We start from the raw sequence: 23,404 nt of genomic DNA on the forward strand, positions 1-23,404 counted from the left end.
TGAAGCAGCTACAAATGCAGCTTGCCCTTCATTACCCTCTTCTGGAGCATCAGACTCATTGTTACTTGCCTCATCAGGTGCAACAGGATCCTTCCCAATACCACTTTATTAGCCCGGAACTTCTGTTATTTTTTTACTTTCCCATCTAAGTCCCTGTTTTCTGGTACACGTGCCGCAAGGCACAATCTAGTGATTAAGGAAGGAAAGAAGAAACCAGACCTTTGCACCGGACAACGAATGAACATTTCGTCATGAATAAGCTTAGCCACATCAAATTCATGGCCATTGATAAAACACCAGATCAGTGTAGCCTGGGGACCATTCACCTTAGTGGTATTGGAAGAGGGCAGCAAGCGGTTGTTTGATGACGTTGAGCCAACACTTCCCTTCAAAGGTGAGCGAAGCCGAAATGAAACTTCCACCACGGCGTAATCCACACTATTTCCTTGTTGGGCACACATATTGTCCTAAAGAATACTTCCCATGGGATTGCTACTCTGCCATGGGCGTCATAGTAGTCCTCCGCGTCAGGATCTCCCCAAACATTGGCAACCGGTAAGCCCTCCAAATGGCCTCTATGGAGGTGTCCACACTCTTTTTCCGCACCTTACAGACGTGATTCACATGTTCGAGGCAGTTTGCACAAAACTCCCGCACAATCATTAAATTGGCTTCGTCCGGTTCTTCAAACAAGATATCCAGACTGCGCCGGACCAATTCACGATACATATTGGGACAGTCATGTTGGAGGGACACCATATCAATTCCCCTCTCCAGTATGAGTTTCTTGGAGGCCTTAAGACCAAAACATTCCTGAACTTCGCTGGATAGGAACTTGGTACTATCATACTGGCGAGCATTGGCCGATGCTCGTAGCCAAGATAATCCAGCATGACCACTGGAGGATGCGCCGGTGGTTCTTCATTTCTTGGATGGCGTCATACTACCTGAAACAAATACCACCATCAGGGAAAGGCACGATATGTGAACCAAGGGCGGTTACTCAGACTTCACCTGCACACTTGGTCATAAAATTACATTCTCAAACTCATTGTGGCATTTATACAAACACCTAAAGTGCACAATTCACCCGAACTCCCAAACAACAATTTGATAACCCCAATTCAACCACAGATATACCAATGTCAACCTAACCCATCATGATGAAATTCGACTGTGGCCCCGAGTGTAACTAGAATACAATACAAGGGGAAATCTACTATAATACAAGATGAAATCTACTACAATATACAGAAATTAAAATAACCTAAGCAATGGCATAAAAAAATAAGTAAACAAGGGCACTTACCTGATGGAATTGAGAGGATGTTGGTTGGGGAGAAGAAGACAGTAATCAGATGAGAGAGTGGGGGGTTCTTACTTGGTAGGGGAGAAGGGAGGGGTTTTGGAATTTTTGGGTTAAGAGAAGGGTGGGTGAACAAGAGTTTTTTAGGTTAGCAAGGGGTTCTTGTTTTTTAAAAAAATACGAAGGAAATATAATAAATAAAAAACTACAAACTAAAATAATTAATTAAACACCCTACCAACGTCGCCCAGTGTGTGTTCGCTGCGCGGTCAAGGCGTAGCCGTGCATCTGTGGTAAAATTCTAAAAATGTGCGGCCATATGCGTGGTCAATGCACGGCCGCGCATTTTTCAGTTTTTTTTATAGCTTGATTTAACGTCGCAGCACGACGAATACAACATTACAATGGGTTTCCTCCCATGAAGCGCCTAGTTTAAGGTCGCGGCACGATGCAGGTAATCGCACTTAAGGCTCGCTCAACATTGTGGCTTGAGCAAATGAGTCACTGACACTACTTTTGCGTCATCCATGCCCACATAATGTTTTAACATGTTCCCATTGACTCTGAACATGCGAGAGTCATTTTCTTGCAGCAATCTCTACGGCACCAGTGGGGTGAATCTCTGTCACACAAAATGGTCCTGACCATCTTGACTTTTAATTTGCTCGAATATAACCTCAATCTTGAATTGTAAAGCAATACCATATCTCTGGGTGTAAAACTCCACTCAAGAATATTTGTCATGCATTATCTTCATTCTCTCCTTGTATAGTCTTGTGCTCTCAAAAGCTTGGTAGCGAAACTCATCAAGCTCGTACAACTCTGTGACTCTACTTGTGCCCGCAGCTTCTTTATCGAGATTAAGCTGCCTCAATGCCCACAAAGCTCTAAGCTCCAACAACACTGGTAAGTGACATGCCTTCTCAAACACCAATTTATACGGCGACATGCCAATCAGAGTTTTGAAAGCGGTACGATAAGCCCAGAGTGCATCATCTAACTTTCTTGCCCAATCCGTACTTGTAGCATTCACAATCTTTGTCAACGTGCTCTTTATCTCTCTGTTCGAAACATCCACTTGCTCACTCGTTTGTGGATGATATGGGGTGGCAACCTTGTGGCGTACATCATACTTTTCTAACAACTGTGCGAAGGCTCAATTACAGAAGTGAGTGCCTCCATCACTGATTATTGCCTTTTGGAGTGCCAAATCGGGTGAATATATTCTTTCTCAAAAAACCAATTACCCCCTTTGCATCATCTGTAGGGAGCACTGTAGCCTCGACCCATTTGGACACGTAGTCCACTGCTACGAGTATGTACTTGTTGCCATATGAGCTGACAAAAGGCCCCATGAAATCGATTCCCCATACATCAAACACTTCTACCTCCTGAACTGGGTTCATAGGCATCTCATGTCAGCGGGAAATATTCCCGGTTCGTTGGCATTCATCACAACCCTTCACCCATAAGTGTGCATCTTCGAACAATGTCGGCCAGTAGAAGCCCGACTCCAACACTTTCGCTGCTGTCCTTACTCCCCGGCAACAATACCAAAATTTGATCACGCGCAACTATGCCTTATAAAAAGGACTAAGCGGTCGTTGCAAATATATTCCTGTCAATAAGTCCGGAGTCGAATCCCACAGGGAATTAACTTATTAAACACAGCTACTAGACTCACACAAATTCACGTAATCAATATTCAGAAATATTTAAGTAACAAATTGGATGTTTACTAACTAAATATTATGTAATGAAACTGCAATAAATAATAACTAACTATGAACAGTGTAGACAAGAATTGGAATGATCTAAGGTTATGATTTCCCCTATTTTCGGAATGCTTTCCGCTACGTCATCCATAAATTTGCCTAAGTCTATTCTACCGATCATGAGCACTCTAACTATCGTAACTCTCTTCCGAGTAATTACCACAATATACTAGACATATTCTCCCAAATTACGCTAGCTGGCCTTAAGTACAGCTCACTCAGATCGAACCAAGGTCTCGTTATCCCTAATCCCACCTTTAAAACTTTCGTATTGATCGCTCATATACGTTAGGAATGATGTTGTTCAACAACTACCTAAATATGCACTCTCTCCCAAGTAATACATACTAAATAGGCATAGTTAATTGAGGGCCCATCAATCAACAACAATAATAATATAGTTGAACAAATGGAGACAATACTACGGCAAATATATATTAATGTAACAAGAAAATCATCCTCCAATAGGTTCCATCAAAACCCTAGATTAGGAGTTCAGCTACTCATAATTGTTTGCATAACTACAACATACGAATTCATCATTAGTGATAAAAAAGGGAAGAAAAATAAAAACTCATTTTCGAATCTTCCATCTTGCTCCTTGCCTATTCTGGCCTTCCAACTTCTTCTAAAAACCAAGATACCAGCTTTTTGGGCGAGCTAGGCTTCATATAGTTCAAGGAAAGTCGCCTCTGGAATTACAATTTTAGCCCTGAAATAATTTTTCTCGGAAGGTGAGCATGGCCGCGCACCTGGGCAGGTGACCGCGCATCTGGCCTCGCATGTTGTCCAATTTCTGCCTGACTTGCGCGGCCCAGTGCGCGGCCGAACACATGGGCCATTTTCTGCACTCCTCTTCGTTCTTCTTTTTAAGTGTGGTAACCTCCTTCGATCCTCTAACGAACTCCCAATTTACTCCATAAATTTTTACTTGTCCTTCAACACTCCATATTAGCTCAAAACGCTCATTAACCTCGTTGTAGCCCGGAATTGCTCTTGTAAAGCATAAAACACTCAATCAGAGCAATTTACTACCGTTTAACGCTCAAACATCAGTAAAGTACAGCCAATTTAGAGTGCAAATAGTGGCTGAAATACATAGTTATAGCCTACTATCAATTTACCATAACATAATTAGTTCTTGACTTTTAAATTAAATACATTTGGCTCAATGGCCTAAAATTCTTCTCATGATGGATACATAGCTTTATAAATATCTGTAAATACTGTGAAGATAAATACATGACAAAACTCAAAGCTTAAGTACATGACCCACAGTGTACATGGACCTTCTATAACAATAAATACCTAAGTACATAAAATGAACTAGACCCAAATGCCCACTAGAACTGTAGAGGGCTCACCATAAGTTGAGTAGTGAGGAAGATCCCTATCAAAGATTTGCATCATCCAGTAGAAGTATAACTACATCCATTAAAAGGTGCAGCTCCCCCTGTCGCGTTCCCTTTTTCTCGCGAAATCGGGTTTATGACATTTTGGTTGAGACAAATCGTTCCTTTTGGAAAAGGGGTTTGCATTTTGAAGAGTCACCACCTAACGATTTAAGGTGCGTTAGGGCACCTAGAGGGTTCATTGATAACTACGTTTGGTAACCAGAGACAGAGTAAGGGCTTGAAAATATCCTAAGGGGAAGGTGTTAGGCACCCCTCAGGATCCTCCAGTGTGGTTCCTGGCCAAACAACTTTTGTGGATTTGTACAATTTAGAAAATAAACAAGTATGGCTCAAATAATAGGGGATTCAAGTTTAAGTACACGGATGTTTGAAAAATAGTTAATGAAAAGCTAGATTTTGAAAAGAATTACAATCTAAGCATTTGTGAATGTAAAGGGGTATCCTAGGTTTGTTTATAATATGGATCACATCAATGCAATATCCAGTATGACACTCCTCAAAGAGGGGCTACACGTGGTATTAACGCACCGGTCATCATATCCATATCCACCCTTTCCCGCCCCATGAAGGTAATTAAAGCGAGGGTTGGTCTCGACCCCTATTGCATGTTGTTACCCGTCCCATCCTATCAGTCCCGGAGGAATTTAGGACTCTTATCCCATAAAAGGGGGTTCTAGGCAGACCCTCAAGTTTAAAGGTAAAATACTAAGGCGACACAATAAACAGATAGGACTTCAATTAAAGGGGAGCATGGAAGACAAATAAAAGGCTCAGATATACCTCCACACATAGTACACACAAACAGCATGACTCATACACAATTAAGGTCTAAATTCAGATCCTAAGCATGGTAGCAGAGTCCGATTACATAACTCAGAGAGGAAGTCCTAATCAGGTTTGCCTACTGATTTTAAGCTTGTTAACCATTAAGCAGTAAACACAAAGAACAGTTTCCAGTTTTATAGAGGTTGATTACCTAATGCTTGCCAAGGCGTAGGATTAACGCACAACAATTACCAGAATTATTAAAACAGTTTAGAAGTTATTTTTACCTAAAGCATGTTGTTCTAAATGTTGCAAAAATATACAAGGATTTTGACCGGTTTCACTTTAACGGGATAATCAAACGTGAGACTGTTTTATGTCCTTTTCATGCATCAGTAGTTTAACTAGGTATGACTGAGCGAGTGTGAATGAGATCCTAAAACAGGGTATCTAACATGCACATATAAAAATGCAGAATGATTTCAGGATATGCAGAATTCCTAAAGCATGATTTCTAAATGCCCAAAAAGCTACAGCATGATTTCAGGATGTGCAGGAGCAACAGTTTTATGTTAATGCTGTTATTTAGCCTAAAGCAGGATTTCTAAGTGATAAAATAATGTCAAATGAGATGCCGAAACAGTAAACCTAAGAACATGATATCTAATGCATGACATGCTTTGAATGTGTTGGTCTTAGAAATGGATTCTAATGCGCATATAGGAAATGTAAACCTAAGGCATGGTTTCTACCCATTGATGTTGATAACATATATAACTACCCTCCCCTTTTCACTAGCCAACCCCAATATTCGTTTACAACAAATTATTACAGACCAATATTGAAATGAATTACATAAGTAGAAAAAGAAAATAAGAAGTTACACTATAGAGATCCTGAAAACGGGCCCAGATTTCTAGAACCTCAAATGCCAAGATTGTTTCATAGCCTTCCTCATATCCGGGTGTGTCAGAGTTCCCTAAGGACCTCAAGGGATCCCGGACAGTGCTCACACCCAGATTTCATAGCCAAGACAGAGTAACTGCAGTGTGGAAAGGCTAGCTTTTGTGTGTCAAAGTTCAGAGGGAGCTCAAGGGTCCCTAGGCAAGGCTCACACAAAAGGGGCAGAACTTAGTGGTCTAAGAGTAAAGTGAGAGTGCTCGACGTAGCTTTAAAAAGATTTAAGCAGGAAAACAGTTTGAAAAGAGACTTGTTTGAAATAGTTTTGTAAAACAACAGGGGACTTATTCAATAGGACATTTTTTTGAAAAGAGAGTAGAGTAATAAGCAACAGTCCAAACACAGCACCCCAAACAAGTTCATACAAAACCAAGAAACATAGGGCCAAGGCAGGTTCAGCAACCACAAACAGGGGTAGTGGGATTTGGGGACACATAGGTCACATAGGTAAACACATAGTTGCAGGAGCACTTAAGTGTAGAATACGCAATATGCTAAGGGGTTAGGGAACTTGAGAATTAACACAGAATCATGTAACTTAAGGATAGCCAACTACTTTGCACAGAGAGGTTCATGCCAGAAATCAGAGAAACATAAGTAAGAAAGGGCCACATTGGCGTATACTAGGAGGGGGATCACATTTCATAAACATGATGAGTCTAAGGGAGGGGACACATTCAGAAGCATGCTAATAAACTGATGAAGTAAACATATTAGTTGCAAGTTGAACAACAAAACCATAAGTAATAACATACTAGAAACAGGATGAACTAAAGTAGTAAAAGAAACATATTGTTTTTGAAACTTGAATTGAAATCAGAACATACCAGTAAAGAAGATAGTAAACATAAAGTGAGGAGCAAGAGAGTAGAATAATCATCCTTGGCTTGCAGCCGGCTGACTTAGAACAATAGAAAGTAACCGAAGAAAAGAGAGCAGAAGAGTGTTTTTTGTGTGAGAGAGAGCTTTTGAACCAATGTGTTCGTGTGTTGTGTTAATGAAAAGCAGGGTACTTATAGTTTGAAAACAGGTAGAAACTAAGGCAAGAATCAAAGTTCAGTAATAAACACATAAGACAGCATAGTCAACCAAAAATAAGGCAAGAAAATATCTTAGAGGCTGAAAATCAGTAAGGAAATCATCACAAGAAATTAGTGAAAGGTGGCAATTACAGGAAATTAGGGATTCAAACAGGGGTAGTACTGATTAAGGGGAGATTACCACAAGTCTCTATGCATACACGGAATAAACACATAATAGGCAAGAAGAGGCAAAAATCAGGAACCCTAATGAGCGCAGTAGTACAAATCACATAGAATTAGGGCTTCAACTAGAAAAAAATAGCAATAATTAGAGGAATTGACAGAATAATCATAATATAAGCGGAAGAAGCAAAAATCAGAAAACCTAATGAAAATAATAGGGTAAAATTACAAAAACTCAGAACGTTCATGAGAAACAAGCACACATACGAATTAAATCATCAGAGACAGACTCAGAACCCAGGATTAGGACCAAGGGACTTAGGGTTTTAACATAATAAATCAGATAAAAAGAGGGAAAAACATGAATAAATGTTTAAATGTAGTAAAAATTATAGAATAATACGGAAAATCAGAAGGAAAAGTCATTTTGAAAAGGGGTTAAGAAACCCTAGTTTGAAGATGAAAAGGCGCTTTTGAAAAATCGGAGAGATTCTTAAGAAAACAGCAAAAATAACTCAAAATACACACAGATCTATGGCAGATCTGAAGAGCCAAGAGATGAGTTAGGGTTTCAGAGAGAGATACCCCAGAGATGGAGAGATTTCGGCTTAGAGGCCATGGATCTGGCTGGAAAATAGAAAAATCTTACTCAAACGGGCCAAGGGTGGTCCTAGAACGGTGAGCATAGACCCTAGGTGTGAGTCGAACGGCCATTGGACCTTTGAGAGCCTTAGGGTAGTAATAATCTGGCATGGGGGAGAGCCATGGAGGCAAGGGGTGGTGGTGGAACCACCATTGATACCGGTGAGCCAACGACCGGCGAGTAGAAGCATAGGTTTTAGAAGAGAGAGCTTGAGAGAATGACAGATGTAACAGCAGAGAGAATAAGAGGGAAAAATGAGGGTTTGGGGGTAGTCTATTAGGTTAATTAAGGTAAGGACGGATCTGGTCCGTTGATCAAAATTGATCAACGACCCAGATTAAACAGGGATTGGGTCGGGTAGGATAATGGATTGGGCTTATTTAATCAGGTTTGGGTCTGGTTTAATTTAGGCTAGAATTGAAATAAAATTAGGCTATTTGTTAAATACCCAATTCAAATTAATTACAATAATTTACAAAATAGCTAATAATTAAAATGAATTTCATGCACAGAAAATAAGTAAAAATGATTATTTAATATTTTGAAATACAAATGATTAATTTCTGGTCAAATAATAGTATAAAATTGTATGCTTGGGCTATAATTGCAAAGTTATCGCAATTGTAGCCAAACGATGCCAATTTGGCTGATTATGAAATAATTTAGTTTAAATAGGACCATAAATAATATGCAATTTTTCCTTGTGATGCAATTGTGTAATTATTTATTGGAAATAAAATGCTGGGTAAATTAATAAAATATAGGAAAAGGAAAAATACCAATTGCTATTCATGCATGATTTTGAAGGTATATATGCAATTTAAAAATATTTTTGGGAAAAGTTGGGTATCAACAGCTGCCCCTCTTTACCCGGGAAGGATGAAAGAGTTGTCGCGTAAAGATATGATGGCCGATTTTGACCGAGCGAAACGGTTTGAAGAGTTTTAGGCCGCACCCTGGCTTCTGAGCTGCCTACATATTCCTGGTTTTACAGGAATCGGGCCATATGTAGTTCCGGATTCATCGGCAAAGTATACCGGTGAAGTCATCTCAAGAGCGGACGCAACATCTAGGGTCGGGTGAGTGAACGGTTTACGAGAATGGTGAGGTTTGATATGGCTGGGAAAACTGGAGTGGGATCGCTCCTGCTGGGATAGCCGTTGCTCGCCGGGTTACCTGCAAATATAAGCAATGCAAACGTATATTGCATAATTTAAACATGATGCAAATTCTCGTCGGACCATGAATGTTGTCTTTGGACGGTTAGGAATGGCGTCCTCTGACCATGATGTCCTGGGCCATGGGTTGTTTGGTGCAGGATTCTCAGGCCATGAAGTGATGTTCTCGGGCTATGAGGATGGTGCCTCCGAACCATGACGCCTTTGAATAATGATATGCAAAAGATTGAAAGAGATCCTCAGGCCATGACATGGTGTTCTCGGGCCATGAAGATGGTGCCTCCGAACGATGACGCCTTTGGACGAGTTGGCGATATATCAGCCCATGAAGGATGTAGTAGTATGATGCGGACAAGATAGAGCTCAGTCTTGCGAACTGAAGGGCAGAGCTTAGCCCGTAAGAAAAGCGAGATAAATAGTGCTTGAGATAGCGCTTAGTTTCTAAGAAAATTGGAGGCAGAGCTTAGCCTCGAAAGGCAGGAAAGAAGCCTTATGCAAAGATGCGAATGCAGATGGAGGTAGAGCTTAACCTCGGAAGGCAGAATGGTAGCCTTATGCAACAATGCAGATGGAGACAGTGCTTAGTCCCGGAAGGCAGAATGGTAGCCTTATACAAGTTGGAAGGCAGAATAGTAGCCTTATGCAATGCAAATGCAGATGGAGACAACGTTTAGTCTCGGATGGCAGAATGGTAGCCTAATGCAAGAACACAGATGGAGACAGTGCTTAGTCTCGGAAGGCAGAATGGTAGCCTTATGCAAGAATGCAGATGGAGACAGTGCTTAGTCTCGGAAGGCAGAATGGTAGCCTTATGCAACGCAAATGATGATGGAGACAACATTTAGTCTCGGCAGGCAGAATGGTAGCCTTATGCAAGAAACAAAATAACAAATAACAGTAGAGTTTTCTTAGCTGATAGCAGATTGCGGCATTGTGATTACTGAGAGCATTGTGACTATGGAGCATTATTGGTGTGTGCTGATAGCAAATGTTGGTAAGTGCAACGGTTCTGAGAACAATGTTTGTCCCCTGGGCGTACAGTATGTTTAAGGATTTCGCAATCCTAGTGCCTCTCCTGCTACGGAATTTTGAGGGTCCTCCTCAAAATTCTGCCCCAGTTTGATGGGTTGACGTTTTGACTGTTTCTCGTGCGGCGATCGGCTAAAATTACTTCGGAATTTTGAGGGTCCTCCTCAAAATTCTGTCCCAGTTTCTAATTGCGGGGGAAATGAAATTTTTATTGAATTGTGACCGAACCCATAGGGCTGCCTAAGTATCCCCTCTTAAACGGGAATCAGGTCAGGCATAGTTCAATTTACATCATATAAGGAAAGCATAAAGATTACACATAGTAATTCTTGACTACATCTGAATTGACCGGCTTTGGCCAGACTTCTCCGTCCATTTCTGCAAGTATGAGGGATCCTCCTGTCAAAACCCGGTGGACCATGTATGGACCCTGCCAGTTGGGAGAGAACTTCCCTTTGGCTTCGTCTTGATGCGGAAAAATTTTCTTCAACACTAGTTGCCCCGGTGTGAACTGTCTTGGCTTGACTCTTTTGTTGAAGTCTATGGACATTTTGTTCTGATAGAGTTGACCATGGTAGACTGCATTCATTCTCTTTCCGTTTATAAGGTTTGGTTGCTCATAACGACTTTTTACCCACTTTGCATCGCCGAGCTCAGCTTCTTGTATGATCCTTAGGGAAGGAATTTCTACCTCAGCGGGAATGATAGCCTCTGTACCGTAAACCAGCATATAGGGGGTTGCCCCGGTTGATGTGCGGGCTGTGGTGCGATATCCCAGTAGAGTAAATGATAACTTCTCGTGCCATTGTCTATGCTTCTCTATCATTTTCCTCAATATCTTTTTGATATTCTTGTTGGCGGCTTCTACAGCTCCATTCATCTGAGGTCTGTAGGTTGTGGAATTCTTGTGTTTGATCTTGAAAGTTTCGCACATAGCTTTCATCAAGTCGTTGTTGAGGTTGGAGCCATTATCAGTAATGATTGAGTCCGGAATTTCGAATAAACAAACAATGCGGTCGCGGACAAAGTCTGCCACGACTTTCTTAGTCACTGCTTTGTAAGATGCTGCTTCGACCCATTTGGTGAAACAGTCGATGGCTACTAGGATGAACCTGTGTCCGTTAGAAGCGGCAGGCTCGATTAGTCCAATAATGTACATTCCCCAAGTGGCGAACGGCCACGGTGAGCTTGTTACCTTAAGCTCATTTGGAGGTACCTTTGTCATGTCTGCATGTATCTGACAGTGGTGGCATTTCTGGACATACTGGATGCAGTCTGTTTCCATAGTCATCCAAAAGTAACCAGCCCGGAGTATCTTCTTTGCTAAGACAAAACCGTTCATATGTGGACCACAGGTCCCAGCATGAATTTCCTCTAGTAGCTTGGATGCTTCCTTTACGTCGACACATCTTAATAATCCTAAATCAGGAGTCCTCCTATACAGGATTCCTCCGTTATGAAAGAAGTTGTTGGACAATCTCCGAAGTGTGCATTTCTTAGTAGGATTTGCAAGCTCTGGGTACTCTCCTTTTGCCAAATATTCCTTGATATCATGAAACCAAGGGTTTTCGTCAGCTTCTTCTTCAACATGGGCACAGTAAGCTGGCTGATTATGGATTTTCACCGGAATGGGATCAATGAAATTCTTGTCTGGATGTTGTATCATAGATGATAGGGTATCCAATGCATCGGCGAACTCATTCTGGATTCTGGGAACATGTTGAAATTCCGTCTTCGTGAACCTCTTTCTCAATTCCTGTACGTGGTGCAAATACGGGAGTATCTTGGAATTCTTGGTTGCCCATTCTCCTCGTACCTGATGTATAAGTAAGTCTGAATCTCCAATCACTAGCAGCTCTTGAACGTTCATGTCAATGGCCATTTTGAGTCCTAAGATGCAGGCTTCATACTCGGCCATATTGTTGGTGCAGGGGAACCTAAGTTTGGCAGNATTTTCACTAAGTCTTTTAGCCGAAAAGAGGAAAAAATTATAGCCGTTGTTAGAGGCCGAATTGGCCCAACTCAAAGAGCCTAAGGACCAATACAAAAGAGCCTAAGGGCCGATCTAAAGAGCCTAAGGGCTAACTTTATTTCGAGTTCGAGCAAGCAATCACACGACTACTATGCCCGAGGGCTACCTTAACCCGAGTTCGAGCAAATTCTCACTCGGGGACTATATATAAAGCCTAAGGGCTAACTTTATTTCGAGTTCGAGCAAGCACTCACTCGACTACTAAGCCTAAGGGCTATCCGATTTCGAGCAAATTCTCACTCGGGGACCCTCTATAAAGCCTAAAGGCTAACTTTACTTCGAGTTCGAGCAAGCACTCACTCGACTACTAAGCCCAAGGGCTATCCGAGTTCGAGCAAATTCTCACTCGGGGACTATCTATAAAGCCTAAAGGCTAACTTTATTTCGAGTTCGAGCAAGCACTCACTCGACTACTAAGCCCAAGGGCTATCAGAGTTCGAGCAAATTCTCACTCCGGGACTATCTATAAAAGCCTAAAGGCTAACTTTATTTCGAGTTCGAGCAAGCACTCACTCAACTACTAAGCCCAAGGGCTACTCGAGTTCGAGAAAATTCTCACTCGGGGACTATATATAAAAGCCTAAGGGCTAACTTTCCTTCGAGTCGAGCAAATCCTCGCTCGACTACGAAGCCTAAGGGCAATCTTTCATTTCAAGTTCGAGCATATACCCACTCAAACATCAAGCCCAAGGGCTACCTTACCTCATCGACTGTTTGGCCTAAGAGCTACTCAAACTCAAGGTCAAACGATCATTCGGGGTCCATTGATCAGAAACGGTCAAGGGCAGTACTTATTGTCGGTCATTACCATCTCAAAACTTTGGATATTAAAAGGGAATTTTATGCTAAGACGCTCTGACCCGTACAAAAATGTAACATATTCAGAAGCCTTGGAAGGAAAAAAGCTTTGTATAAACCTATTAACAAGGGCTATGGGTCATGATCAAAAGTTCCGCACAAGGGCCGATCAGCCTCAAAAGTGAAAAATCACGAAGAACACGAAACCTAAGCAGCGCGATTCTTATCGGCAGAAGTGTCTTCACCTACAGAATCTTCTCCACCGCCGGACTTGCTAGAGTTCTCGAAGTCGTCCTCGGGAAAAGCCAGCTTTCGAGCTTTTGTTTCCTTTGTCGCTTACGTCACGATGATGATGTCGTAAGAAATCAGGGTAAAGATCAAGCGCTCAATTCGTTTCTTGTCGTTATACTCCAAAAAATGAGGGGACTATCTGTATACGGTAGAAATCGGGGCTACCCGATTTCGTGAACTCGAGGGTTACTTCAGGACAGAAATCGAAATAGACCATGAGTGAGCCCGATGGGAGGCTTCGAAGATCGAAGTACTCGATGGACACTGAGGCCAAGTATGAGCGACCTCGAGATAATATCGTTATGATCCCATAACAGAAAGAACAAGATTCCCGCAGCCGCAGTGACCCTGGGATCATGGCATAAAATCCGGAACGAATCCGTACTAGGCGGTTAGACAGCTGTCCCAATAAGATTCCTTACTGTAAATAGAAATGTACCTTATTTAGGGTTTCCCCATTATATAAAAAGGGGACTCCAATCATTTGTAAGCATCATCTAATCATTGGCAAAGAATATACTCTCTACTTTTTGCTTACTGTTCATCAGAATTGTCCTTTCTCTTTACTGTTCTTATTTTATTGTTCCTGATTCATCTCGAGGTCACTAAGCTCGAGGTCACCACTGCTGAGTAACATTGGTTTGATTGCCTTATTTCTTTCATTTCTACTTCATATTTTTTGATTATCAATTAATATTGAACTAAATCACATATTTTTAAAACCACAAATTAAATTTAATTGTTACTCATATTTTCGAGATAAACAAAGCCTTTTCCCTCGCCGCTGATGATCTCAAGTTTGTTGCCTTTAGCAAATAGCTTCAACATAGTTTCAGGTATGTTGTTTAAGCCTTCAATCCTGCTTTGTTTGCTTAATATAACAACAACAACAATCCAATGTAATCCCACTAGTGAGGTGAGGGGAGGATAAAATGTACGCAGACCTTACCTCTACCTGAAGAAGATAGAGGAGTTGTTTCCTGAAGAAAGATAGACAGAAAAGAGTAACAGCAAAGCAACAATACCAGCAAATAAACATGCTTCAAAAGCATGATGCATAAGTTACTGGTATAAGTTTTGGTGGTTAATTCATATAGGGTCGTCGAACTTTAAGCTTATTGTACCAAACTACCAAAGTCATTATAATAATTTTTGTAAGAAATAACTCAAGTACGCCTATATCTGACGGAAAATTAAGGAAAAAGGCTAGAAATTGCTAAATCTGGTTGAAAACACAAGTTGTCACTTCAACAACTTACTTCCATAACATCTATGCGGCGCCACTTAACAAAATAATAACTTATTTAATTTGTTCTACTCAAAAAATAAAAATAAAAAAATAAAAACCACGATGTGCCACATAATGAAAGACGTAAGGTATTAGGTTGGATCAAAAAATGAGTTTTTATTTTATTTTATTTTTTTAGTTGGTACCACATAGATAGTATGTAACACGAGTTGTTGGCATGACTATACTTACGTGACAATTTTATACATGTGACAGCCTACTTGAGTTTCTCGCGACAATTTTTGGTATACTTTTTATCTTCTATGCAATATAATTATAGTTGAGTTAGAAGGGGTGCCTTGGCGTAACTGGTAAAGTTGATGTCATATGACCATGGGGTCACGGGTTCGAGCCGTTGAAACAACCTCTTGCAACAATGCAGGGTAAGGCTGCGTATGATAGACCCTTGTGGTCCGGCGTTGAGTGAACATTTGTGAAATTAACCTAAGTAACTGGTGTATAAGTTTTGGAGGAAGCCATTAATACTTGTATACTTGATTATTTCAGGTTTTACTTACAGCAATGGAGGACATGGGGTGCATGCTTTATACAAGTAGCATGGCGTCGACATTGTAGGAACAAGCTTGAGAAATCTTTAAGAGAGGAAGAAGATAGATTGCAGGCTGCATTAGCAAAAGAGAGCACAAATGCACCAAGTCTTGGAGCTACCATTTATGCATCAAGGTTTGCTGCTAATGCACTACGCGCCTTGCGACGCAACCATACAACTGGTGCCAAATTATCTCCAACATTACCTCTACTGCTTCAAAAACCAGCTGAACCAAATTTTAGTGAGGAAAATCATTCATGAGGTGTGGAGGCTAATATACTAGAAATGTTGGAAGGGGTTTTCCATTCAGAGATGGATCCAAAATTTTAATTTGATGAGTTCAATCTTTAAATTCTTTCTTGTGATTGAGACGTAGTTATTGTTGCTCAATCTTTAGGTTCTTACCCCTAAATGCATTACTTTTCATCTGCCACTGCTTCCAAAGGGAGTTACGTTTTCTTTTTATTGTACCAAAAAAAATCCTTGAGTACGTAGTACATATGTTATATCTTGATTAATTAGGATTCTTGTAGATAGAAACAGTCAATTCTATTTCTTTTTTGGTGAAAGAAAGATTTTTATTGATCCCCACCCGACAAAGTTATTTACAAGTGATATATTCCTACCATAATCTATAAGTTGTTCTATCTAGCCCAACATCAAAACTATATCATTGTTCTCTTCTCCTTGAGCATCCCTACTAGGTAGGTCTGCCCAGTTAGAAGCTAGTTCTGCACTCTTGAATAGTCATTGCTTTTTCCTATCTGTACAAATGATTGATCCACTCTATTTTCCTATTCTTTCTGTTAGCTTCTATGAGTTGCAGCCTGTATTTGTTATCCTCTTTTATGCTCTTCCACATCTTTGTTGGCATTGGCACTTTTTGATTCCATAGAGCTTCATTCCTTGCTCGCCATATTCCATACATTATTGTTGCGATGATTGAGGTCACAAATCCTCGGCATATTCTCCCTTTTATACATCTTCCTATTTTTCTCCAATTGCTCTGCATATCTGGTTGTTTCAGCTTTATTCCCCACCAGCTGCATAGTTCGTCAATGCATCTTCTGGAGAAATGGCACTCGAAGTACAGATGATGTACTGTTTCATCCTGCATTCCACATAGCAGACATGTTCTCTCCTGGCTCACTCCCATCATATGTAATCTGTCCATTGTAAGTAGTCTCTGTCTCATGATCAACCAACCTATAAAGCAGTGTTTTGGAACATTTAATCTATTCCAAATCCATCGTTCATATGGCCACTTAGGTGTTGCTCCTCTTCTCCATTGATATCCTTAATTTACTGTGTATTTATTCATTTGCCCCTTCCACCCTTTTTGTTCAAAGCCTAAAGCAAACAATGTTTTGATATCACATATCTTCTTCCAATACCATTCACTATCTTGTGTTGGATTGTATTGCCACCAATCCGCCCTTTATGTATATGTGATTTACCCATTTAACGCATAATGAGTCACTTTTTTGCTCTATATTTCATATATATTTTGCCAATGCTGCTTCATTCCATGCCAAACATTCTTGTATTCCTAATCCTCCCTCTCTTTTCGGACGACAGACTAGGTCCCATGCTACCAGTGGTGATTTGTTCGTGACACTTTTTTCATCCCATAAGTAATTTCTACATATAGCTACAATGTCTTTCATGACCCTTTTTGGAAGAAGGAATATGGATGCCCAGTATGAGTGCAGGTGAAGCAACACTGTATTTACCAATTAAGTTCTCCCTGCCGATAAGTTCCTGGATCCCCATCCTTTTATCCTTACCAGTATCACGTCTATCAGCATTTCACAATCTACCGCACTTAGTTTCTTTGGGGATATAGGCACTCCAAGGCACTTAAATGGTAGTTTACCTTTCTTATATCATGTCAACTCGCATATGTCTTCTATCCCTCTTCCATTCATATTTGCACAGAAGATATTCGATCTATTTGCATTAACTGTCATACCAGATACATTCGAGAATGAATTGAATCCCCTTAGCATGAGTATTACTGATGCATAATCTCCTTTGCTGAATAATATCATATTATCCGCAAAACAAAGGTGTGTCAGCTTCAATCCTTTGCATTTTGTATGATAAGTAAACTCTTTGTGCTTAGCCACATGTCCCATAATGCGCAAAATATTCCTTACAAATCACAAACAGTAAGGGGGAGATTGGATCCCCTGTCTTAGTCCTCTTTTCCCCTTTATTTTGCCATACTATCCTCCATTTAAATTTATGTTGTAGCTGGTTGTTATGATACATGTCACACCCCGAACCTGGGCCTAGACGTAACACGACACTCGGTGCCTGACTACATGTGATCGAGCGAACCAACTGGCTGGCTGAATCAACATGTGATATCATAACATACTGAATGCGGAAGATAAACTAACACATGCTGATATACTGAAAGTCTAAATGATATAAATCAAATGCAGAAACACTAATATAGTCCTGAAACATATGTGTAGCAACATTACTTAACCTTAAATTTCTGTGACTCTGTCTAACTGTTACTCTAGTCTATGAAGCCTCTAATGAAGTACTGAAAACATTGACTGTCTGAAAATACTGAAGACTGTAAGGTAATGATAATGCCCCGAAAGAACTGGGGATCACCAAATAGCTGGTACGAGAATCTTAGTGCTCTGAATCGCCAACCTATAAATCATTACCTGCATCGTGAGATGCAGGCCCCGGGCAAAAGGGACATCAGTACATTTGAATTGCACTGGTATGTAAAGCAACTGAAAGAAAGAATTATAAATGCTGAAACTGAAACTAAGCTGATAACTGAGAATTGATAATTGATACCTGAAATGATAACTATTGAGACTGAAACTGAACTGATAACTGGTAGCTGAAATGATAACTAATAATTGAACTGAACAAAGGAAGTAAGGATATGGACACTCCCTCTTCTGAATGATGAATAACCTATTTATCTGAATAAGCTACGGCCTCGGGCCCAATACATATGTGCACAAGCTACGGCCTCAGGACAAAGTATACGTATACATAACTACGGCCTCAGGCCCAAAGATGCATAAAGCATAAACTGCAGCCTCAGGCCCAAAGATGCATAAAGCATAAACTACGGTCTGAGGCCCAAATACAGGTGTTCAACATTCAGGGATTTAAAATCAGGAACTGAGAATCATACTGCAATACATGATAGTGAAATACTGAATCACACTGAGTTACATGATACTGGAATACTGGATCACACTGAGTTACATAATACTGGAATACTGAATAGAATAGACTGAGATGTGTATTCTTGAACTGAGTATGAACACTGAAACTTCAACTGTTTATGGCATACTGAGTAATATATACTAAGACTTGGGGGCATCAAAACCAAGTCTATATTGAATACGCACTGAGCTTACAAGGTTCAGAATGAAAGTCATGAACGAGTTATGAAGCTAGAGAATAGAAGTTCTACGTCTATTCAAGGAACTAGGCTAAACTATATTTCTGAGGCAATTAGTAACGCGGTAAAAGAAACATAGTGTAGGGAGAATCATTAACATTCCCAAACATAGAGAGTTAGCCTCACATACCTTAACTTCCTGCTCTTGAGCGTAATACAACATCCGCCAACCCTTTCAACTTTAATCTATATCAATACAAGTCAAAGGGATACCATATTAGCAATAATACTCATGTTTTGGTCACTTAGGCATTTTATCAAACACTTGGTGGGTATAAAGTTTCATATCCCTCATTAATGGAGTTTCTTCACCCAAAAACCCATTCTCTTCCTCCTAGATAAATTCTGAAATCTCAAATGGTTATAATCAACATCATTCTTTATCACCCATAAGGTAAACAACACCCTTAACGAATAATCAACAATCAACACCCCAAACCTATAACCGTTCATGCTTTTCAGTCAAACCCATCAACTCATATCTCATGAACTAGAGTCTATAATCATTAATCCAATGCTAGAATCAATTAGAAGGTGAAGACATTACCTTTTTGAAGTTCAATCCCCTTGAATTCGAGTTCTAGGGTTCCTTCTCTCAACAATGATGTCCCAATCGAATATCCAATGATATGGAGGGTTTACCCATGTTAATAAGATGTTAAGAAAATTGAAATTAACTTAGAATCACCACTAGAACTTACCTTGGATGGTGGAGAGACCCTTAAGGAGTCAGGTTTTTTAGAGCTCCCCTTTCTAGAGAAAGTTTTTGTGTTTTGGGGGTGCGGAGGACGAAGTAGGGTTTTAAAATGACCCCTCAAGTGCGCTGCCCGCGCACCTGACCACGTAAAATAGCAGTAACACTACCATAAGTGATACCGTACACATTTTTACTAAATCCTGCTGCAAGACTGACCTTTTGCAAACTTAGTAGATTTTATCGAATCTTGTACACCTCACTCTTCGTCTTGATTCTAAAATAACTATTTTCACCCATACTCATCCCTCTAGGACTTTATATGTCTAAAGTATCATATTAATACCCATTTAACATATCCACACCTAGTCCAAATGTACGGGGTGTTACAATACATTCCATGATCCACCTTATGAATAGTCCAGGGAAGTTTAGTGCATGCATCATTTCCTCCACAAACTTCCATTCAATAGAATCATATGCCTTTTTAAAATCTACCTTGATCAATCAGCTTTTAGTGGTTTGTTTCCTATTATATAATCTGACCAAATCTTGGCAGATCAGTATATTCTGCACTATTGTTCTCCCTGGCACAAAGGCACTTTGGTTTTGTGATATGATGTCTGGCAGCACCACTTTCAATCTATTACACATCATCTTGAGATTATCTTGTACACCACATTACAACATGTTATAAGTCTATAATCTGCAACTATTGTAGCATGAGAGGTTTTTGGTATGAGGGTGCTCACTGTACTATTAAGAGCTTTGAGCATTTCCTATATTGGAAAAATTACAGCACAGCTGCAGTGATATCCTCCCCTACAATGTTCCAGCTATCCTTAAAAAATTGGCTACCCTACCCATCAGGTCCTGGTGCCTTTGTCCCTTCTATATCCCATAGTGCTTCTTTAACTTCCTTTTGTGAAAACTCTCTTATCAGCTGGTTCCTTTGTTCTTCTGAGACAATCTGTCCTTCTTTGACTATGTGGCTTGCCACATGATCTCTGTTCTGCTTGTTGGTGCCCAGTAAACTTGTATAGAATTCCTTGAAAGCATCAGCTACTGCATCTATTGATTGGATTGTTTCTCCTTGCATGTTCTGGATTGTGAATATTCTGCTTGCTGCTCTCTTTGCCTTAATCACTGAGTGGAAATAGCTTGTGTTCATGTCTCCATATTTATGCCATTGTACTTTACTATTTTGCTGCAAGTAGTTTATTTTTGCTTCCTTCCTGTATATGTATTGCTTTGTCAATTCCTTCTCCTCTTTGCTTAACATTTCATTCCTGGGATCTTTTTGTATTTTCTCTTATCATTCTACCAGCTTCTTCATACTTTCATCTTCCTGTTCTCTACTTCTACAAACTTGTCTTTATTTAACTTTAGCAATACCTTTTTAAGTCTGTTAATTTTCCCATCACTCTAAACATGTTCGTCCCCTGTATTGGTTGTCTCCAGCTCCCCTCTACTCTTGTCATGAAGGAGTTGTCCTTGCTCCACATGTTGTAGTATCGAATATCCTCATCTTAGGTGCACCTGTTCCCTCCCATTTGATCATTGCAAGACTGTGATCATATACTCCTGCTGGCATATATTGAACCTCGGATGCTGGCAGTTTATTCACCCAGTCATTGTTGGTGATCACCCTGTCAATTCTACTTAGCACTCTATCATGTCCTTATTGTTTATTACTCCATGTATAAGAATACCCCGACACTACAACAGAAATGGGATTTAGCGGCAATAAAAAATAGCATTGGCAGTAATAACAGTAGCCGCTATATCATTTACCGGCAGTTGATCTTTAGCCGCTGAAGCCGGGGTCGGTAAAGCCTTTAGCGGCGTTTCTGACAAAAGCTGGTAAAAGGTATGACTTATTGCCGGTAAAACTCATTTGCTTTAACGGTAATTTTTTGCGGCAATTATTATGGCTGCTAAACCCATTCTAAAAATGGCTAATAATGCCCCTTTAACGTTCATTTTTATAGCAGCTAAATTCAAAATATTTGTCGCTAAAAGTCCATACCTTTAGCGGTAACTGTTTTGTGGCAACTAGAATGGCAACAATATCTCTTCTAAAAACATATTAGTATGCCCCTTTAGAGTCCATTTTAATGGCTAGTAAACTTAACTAAATTGCCGCTAAAAGTCATCTTTAATAGCAAAATAATGGCTACAATATCCCTGTATAAACGTCTTAATTTATCCTTTTATTGTTAAGCCGGTATATCCTGCAAAATTGGCGCTAAAAGTCACAAGCTATAACGGTAAGTTTAGCCACCATTAACAATAGCTACTACATTCGACCAAAAAATAATGGAAATAACAAAACATATTAATATGGAATCATAAAACCATAGAATATCTCGTTAAATCTTAACAAACAAAAGGAAGTAATAATACAAAATATTAATATCACAGTACCTGAAAAATAAACTTATATTGTTTGAAGAAATAGCTAATGTCATTATATTATTTATCTTAGCGAATAACAATCTTCAAATAATTTCTCCAACTGTTCGTCATATTGAAATCTTCCACCTGCTAAATTATCGAACATCAGACTGTATGACCTGAAATTATAAAATAACTATGTCAATAGATGAAATCTAATAATCCTCAATTCCAGGCTAGTTGAAGCTTGCTTGAAATTATGATCAGATAAGTCAATTGTTCCATATACTAAAAGAGAACACACAATGCTCATGTAATGTTGGGAAGAGAAACTGCGATAATAGTGAAGCATGTCACTTTAATCTGCTCATAATACTAAAAAGATTAGACAAAGAAAGTGTCTGTAAGTTAATATGTGCTTGAAGTAATATGAGCATGGATCACATAACACTAGGGAAAGAAAGGAAAAGAGTGTACATAGACGTTTACAAAATACTATTTTCATCTTTCTAGAGACATTGTCTAAGAACTTTAGCCCCTAATACTTGGTGCATTAGGATGGAAGATTATGTATGGAGGGATTAGAGTTTTCTATTGTTGTGTGTTGTGACTCTGTTTAGAAGAGCAGGCAAGTAGCAGCAACATCACAAGTTTGACAAACTTAACATACAATCACAATCAGTTAAACACAACTAAGAAGGTTTGCGATGCACTATAGATGTACACATAAGCAAGAAAATCTTCTTCTCCTACTAGCGAAACACTAAATATAAGAGGAATGCAAGACAGAGATGATCATACCAATATAGACAGTAAAAACATGTACACTATATGCGAGACTTGGCAGGATTTCACTTAAGAAGAAGCTCTAGTTCTTCTATAAACCTCAATTTCCCTGTTGTCAGTATATATTATTCATTTTGATCATATCTTAATTACTATATTTGGTTTAATGCAGATGCTAAAATTGGATCCACGTTACATATCAAATGTACCAGGAGAGATTAGTTTACCTATTGATTTGATATTGTTGATAACAACTTTTCCAGCAATAACAAAAAAAATATTTGAGCTTTTCTTCTACACTCACTAAAAAATAGTCCCCTAAGCTTCCACCGAAGAAACTAGCTTTCCAAATTCAAAGGGAACCTATTTTTCTATCAGATACCCTCACAAAATCCACCAATTTCTTCTTTTACTCCTTGGAAAAATTTATCCAATCATCTACATGTAAAGGTGTTAGTTCTGGAGTTCTCGCTATAATTCCTAGAAATCAAGCAAGCTTTCGACCTTTTTCCCTAACAACTTGGTTACGATTATTAAACGGCACGTCAACTACCTTCCCCGGAGGAAGTTTCCAAATATCTTTTAGTAAAGTAGGCCCACGAACCTTTCTTGGATCCAAATTGCCTAGAAAGGAAGATTCAAAGGTCATCAAATGGAAAAAACTTATATGGTTAAATCTGCTAAATAACAATATCATGACAAACCAATGTAGATACCCAATTTTTTCCATATATTTTTAATACATATATATACTTTCAAAATAGTTCATATGCATTTATAAGCATGCATAAGCATTTTTTTAAATAATTTTTCTATAATTTTAAGAGCTCCAAAATTAATTTAT

General features: G+C 39.5%; 2 protein-coding genes across 2 annotated transcripts; both read right to left on the reverse strand.

The window, feature by feature from the left end:
* Window positions 1–2,033: 2,033 nt before the first annotated feature.
* LOC109214278 lies at window positions 2,034–3,923 on the reverse strand. Its single transcript, XM_019378180.1, has 2 exons — window positions 3,834–3,923; window positions 2,034–2,450 (listed from the first exon to the last, which is right to left on the reverse strand). The coding sequence occupies exons 1-2, from the start codon at window positions 3,921–3,923 to the stop codon at window positions 2,034–2,036; spliced, it is 507 nt and encodes a 168-aa protein (XP_019233725.1).
* A 12,072-nt stretch (window positions 3,924–15,995) lies between these two features.
* Window positions 15,996–17,008, reverse strand: LOC109214279. The gene is made up of 2 exons (XM_019378181.1): window positions 16,891–17,008; window positions 15,996–16,441 (listed from the first exon to the last, which is right to left on the reverse strand). The coding sequence occupies exons 1-2, from the start codon at window positions 17,006–17,008 to the stop codon at window positions 15,996–15,998; spliced, it is 564 nt and encodes a 187-aa protein (XP_019233726.1).
* Between the last annotated feature and the right edge of the window lie 6,396 nt (window positions 17,009–23,404).

Source organism: Nicotiana attenuata, unplaced genomic scaffold (genome assembly GCF_001879085.1).
Source record: "Nicotiana attenuata strain UT unplaced genomic scaffold, NIATTr2, whole genome shotgun sequence".
NCBI classification, from domain to species: Eukaryota; Viridiplantae; Streptophyta; class Magnoliopsida; order Solanales; family Solanaceae; genus Nicotiana; species Nicotiana attenuata.

What these genes read in the sequence shown, in the direction of transcription:
- LOC109214278 (XM_019378180.1), bottom strand. Translation starts at nt 3,923, where the DNA reads ATGGCCCATGTGTTCGGCCGCGCACTGGGCCGCGCAAGTCAGGCAGAA. An exon ending in ATGCGCGGTCACCTGCCCAG is followed by an intron (nt 2,451 to 3,833) that starts GTGCGCGGCCAT and finishes GCCTTCGCACAG; the next exon opens with TTGTTAGAAAAGTATGATGT.
- LOC109214279 (XM_019378181.1), bottom strand. Translation starts at nt 17,008, where the DNA reads ATGGGGATCCAGGAACTTATCGGCAGGGAGAACTTAATTGGTAAATAC. An exon ending in AAAGGGTCATGAAAGACATT is followed by an intron (nt 16,442 to 16,890) that starts GTAGCTATATGT and finishes ACTGCTTTATAG; the next exon opens with GTTGGTTGATCATGAGACAG.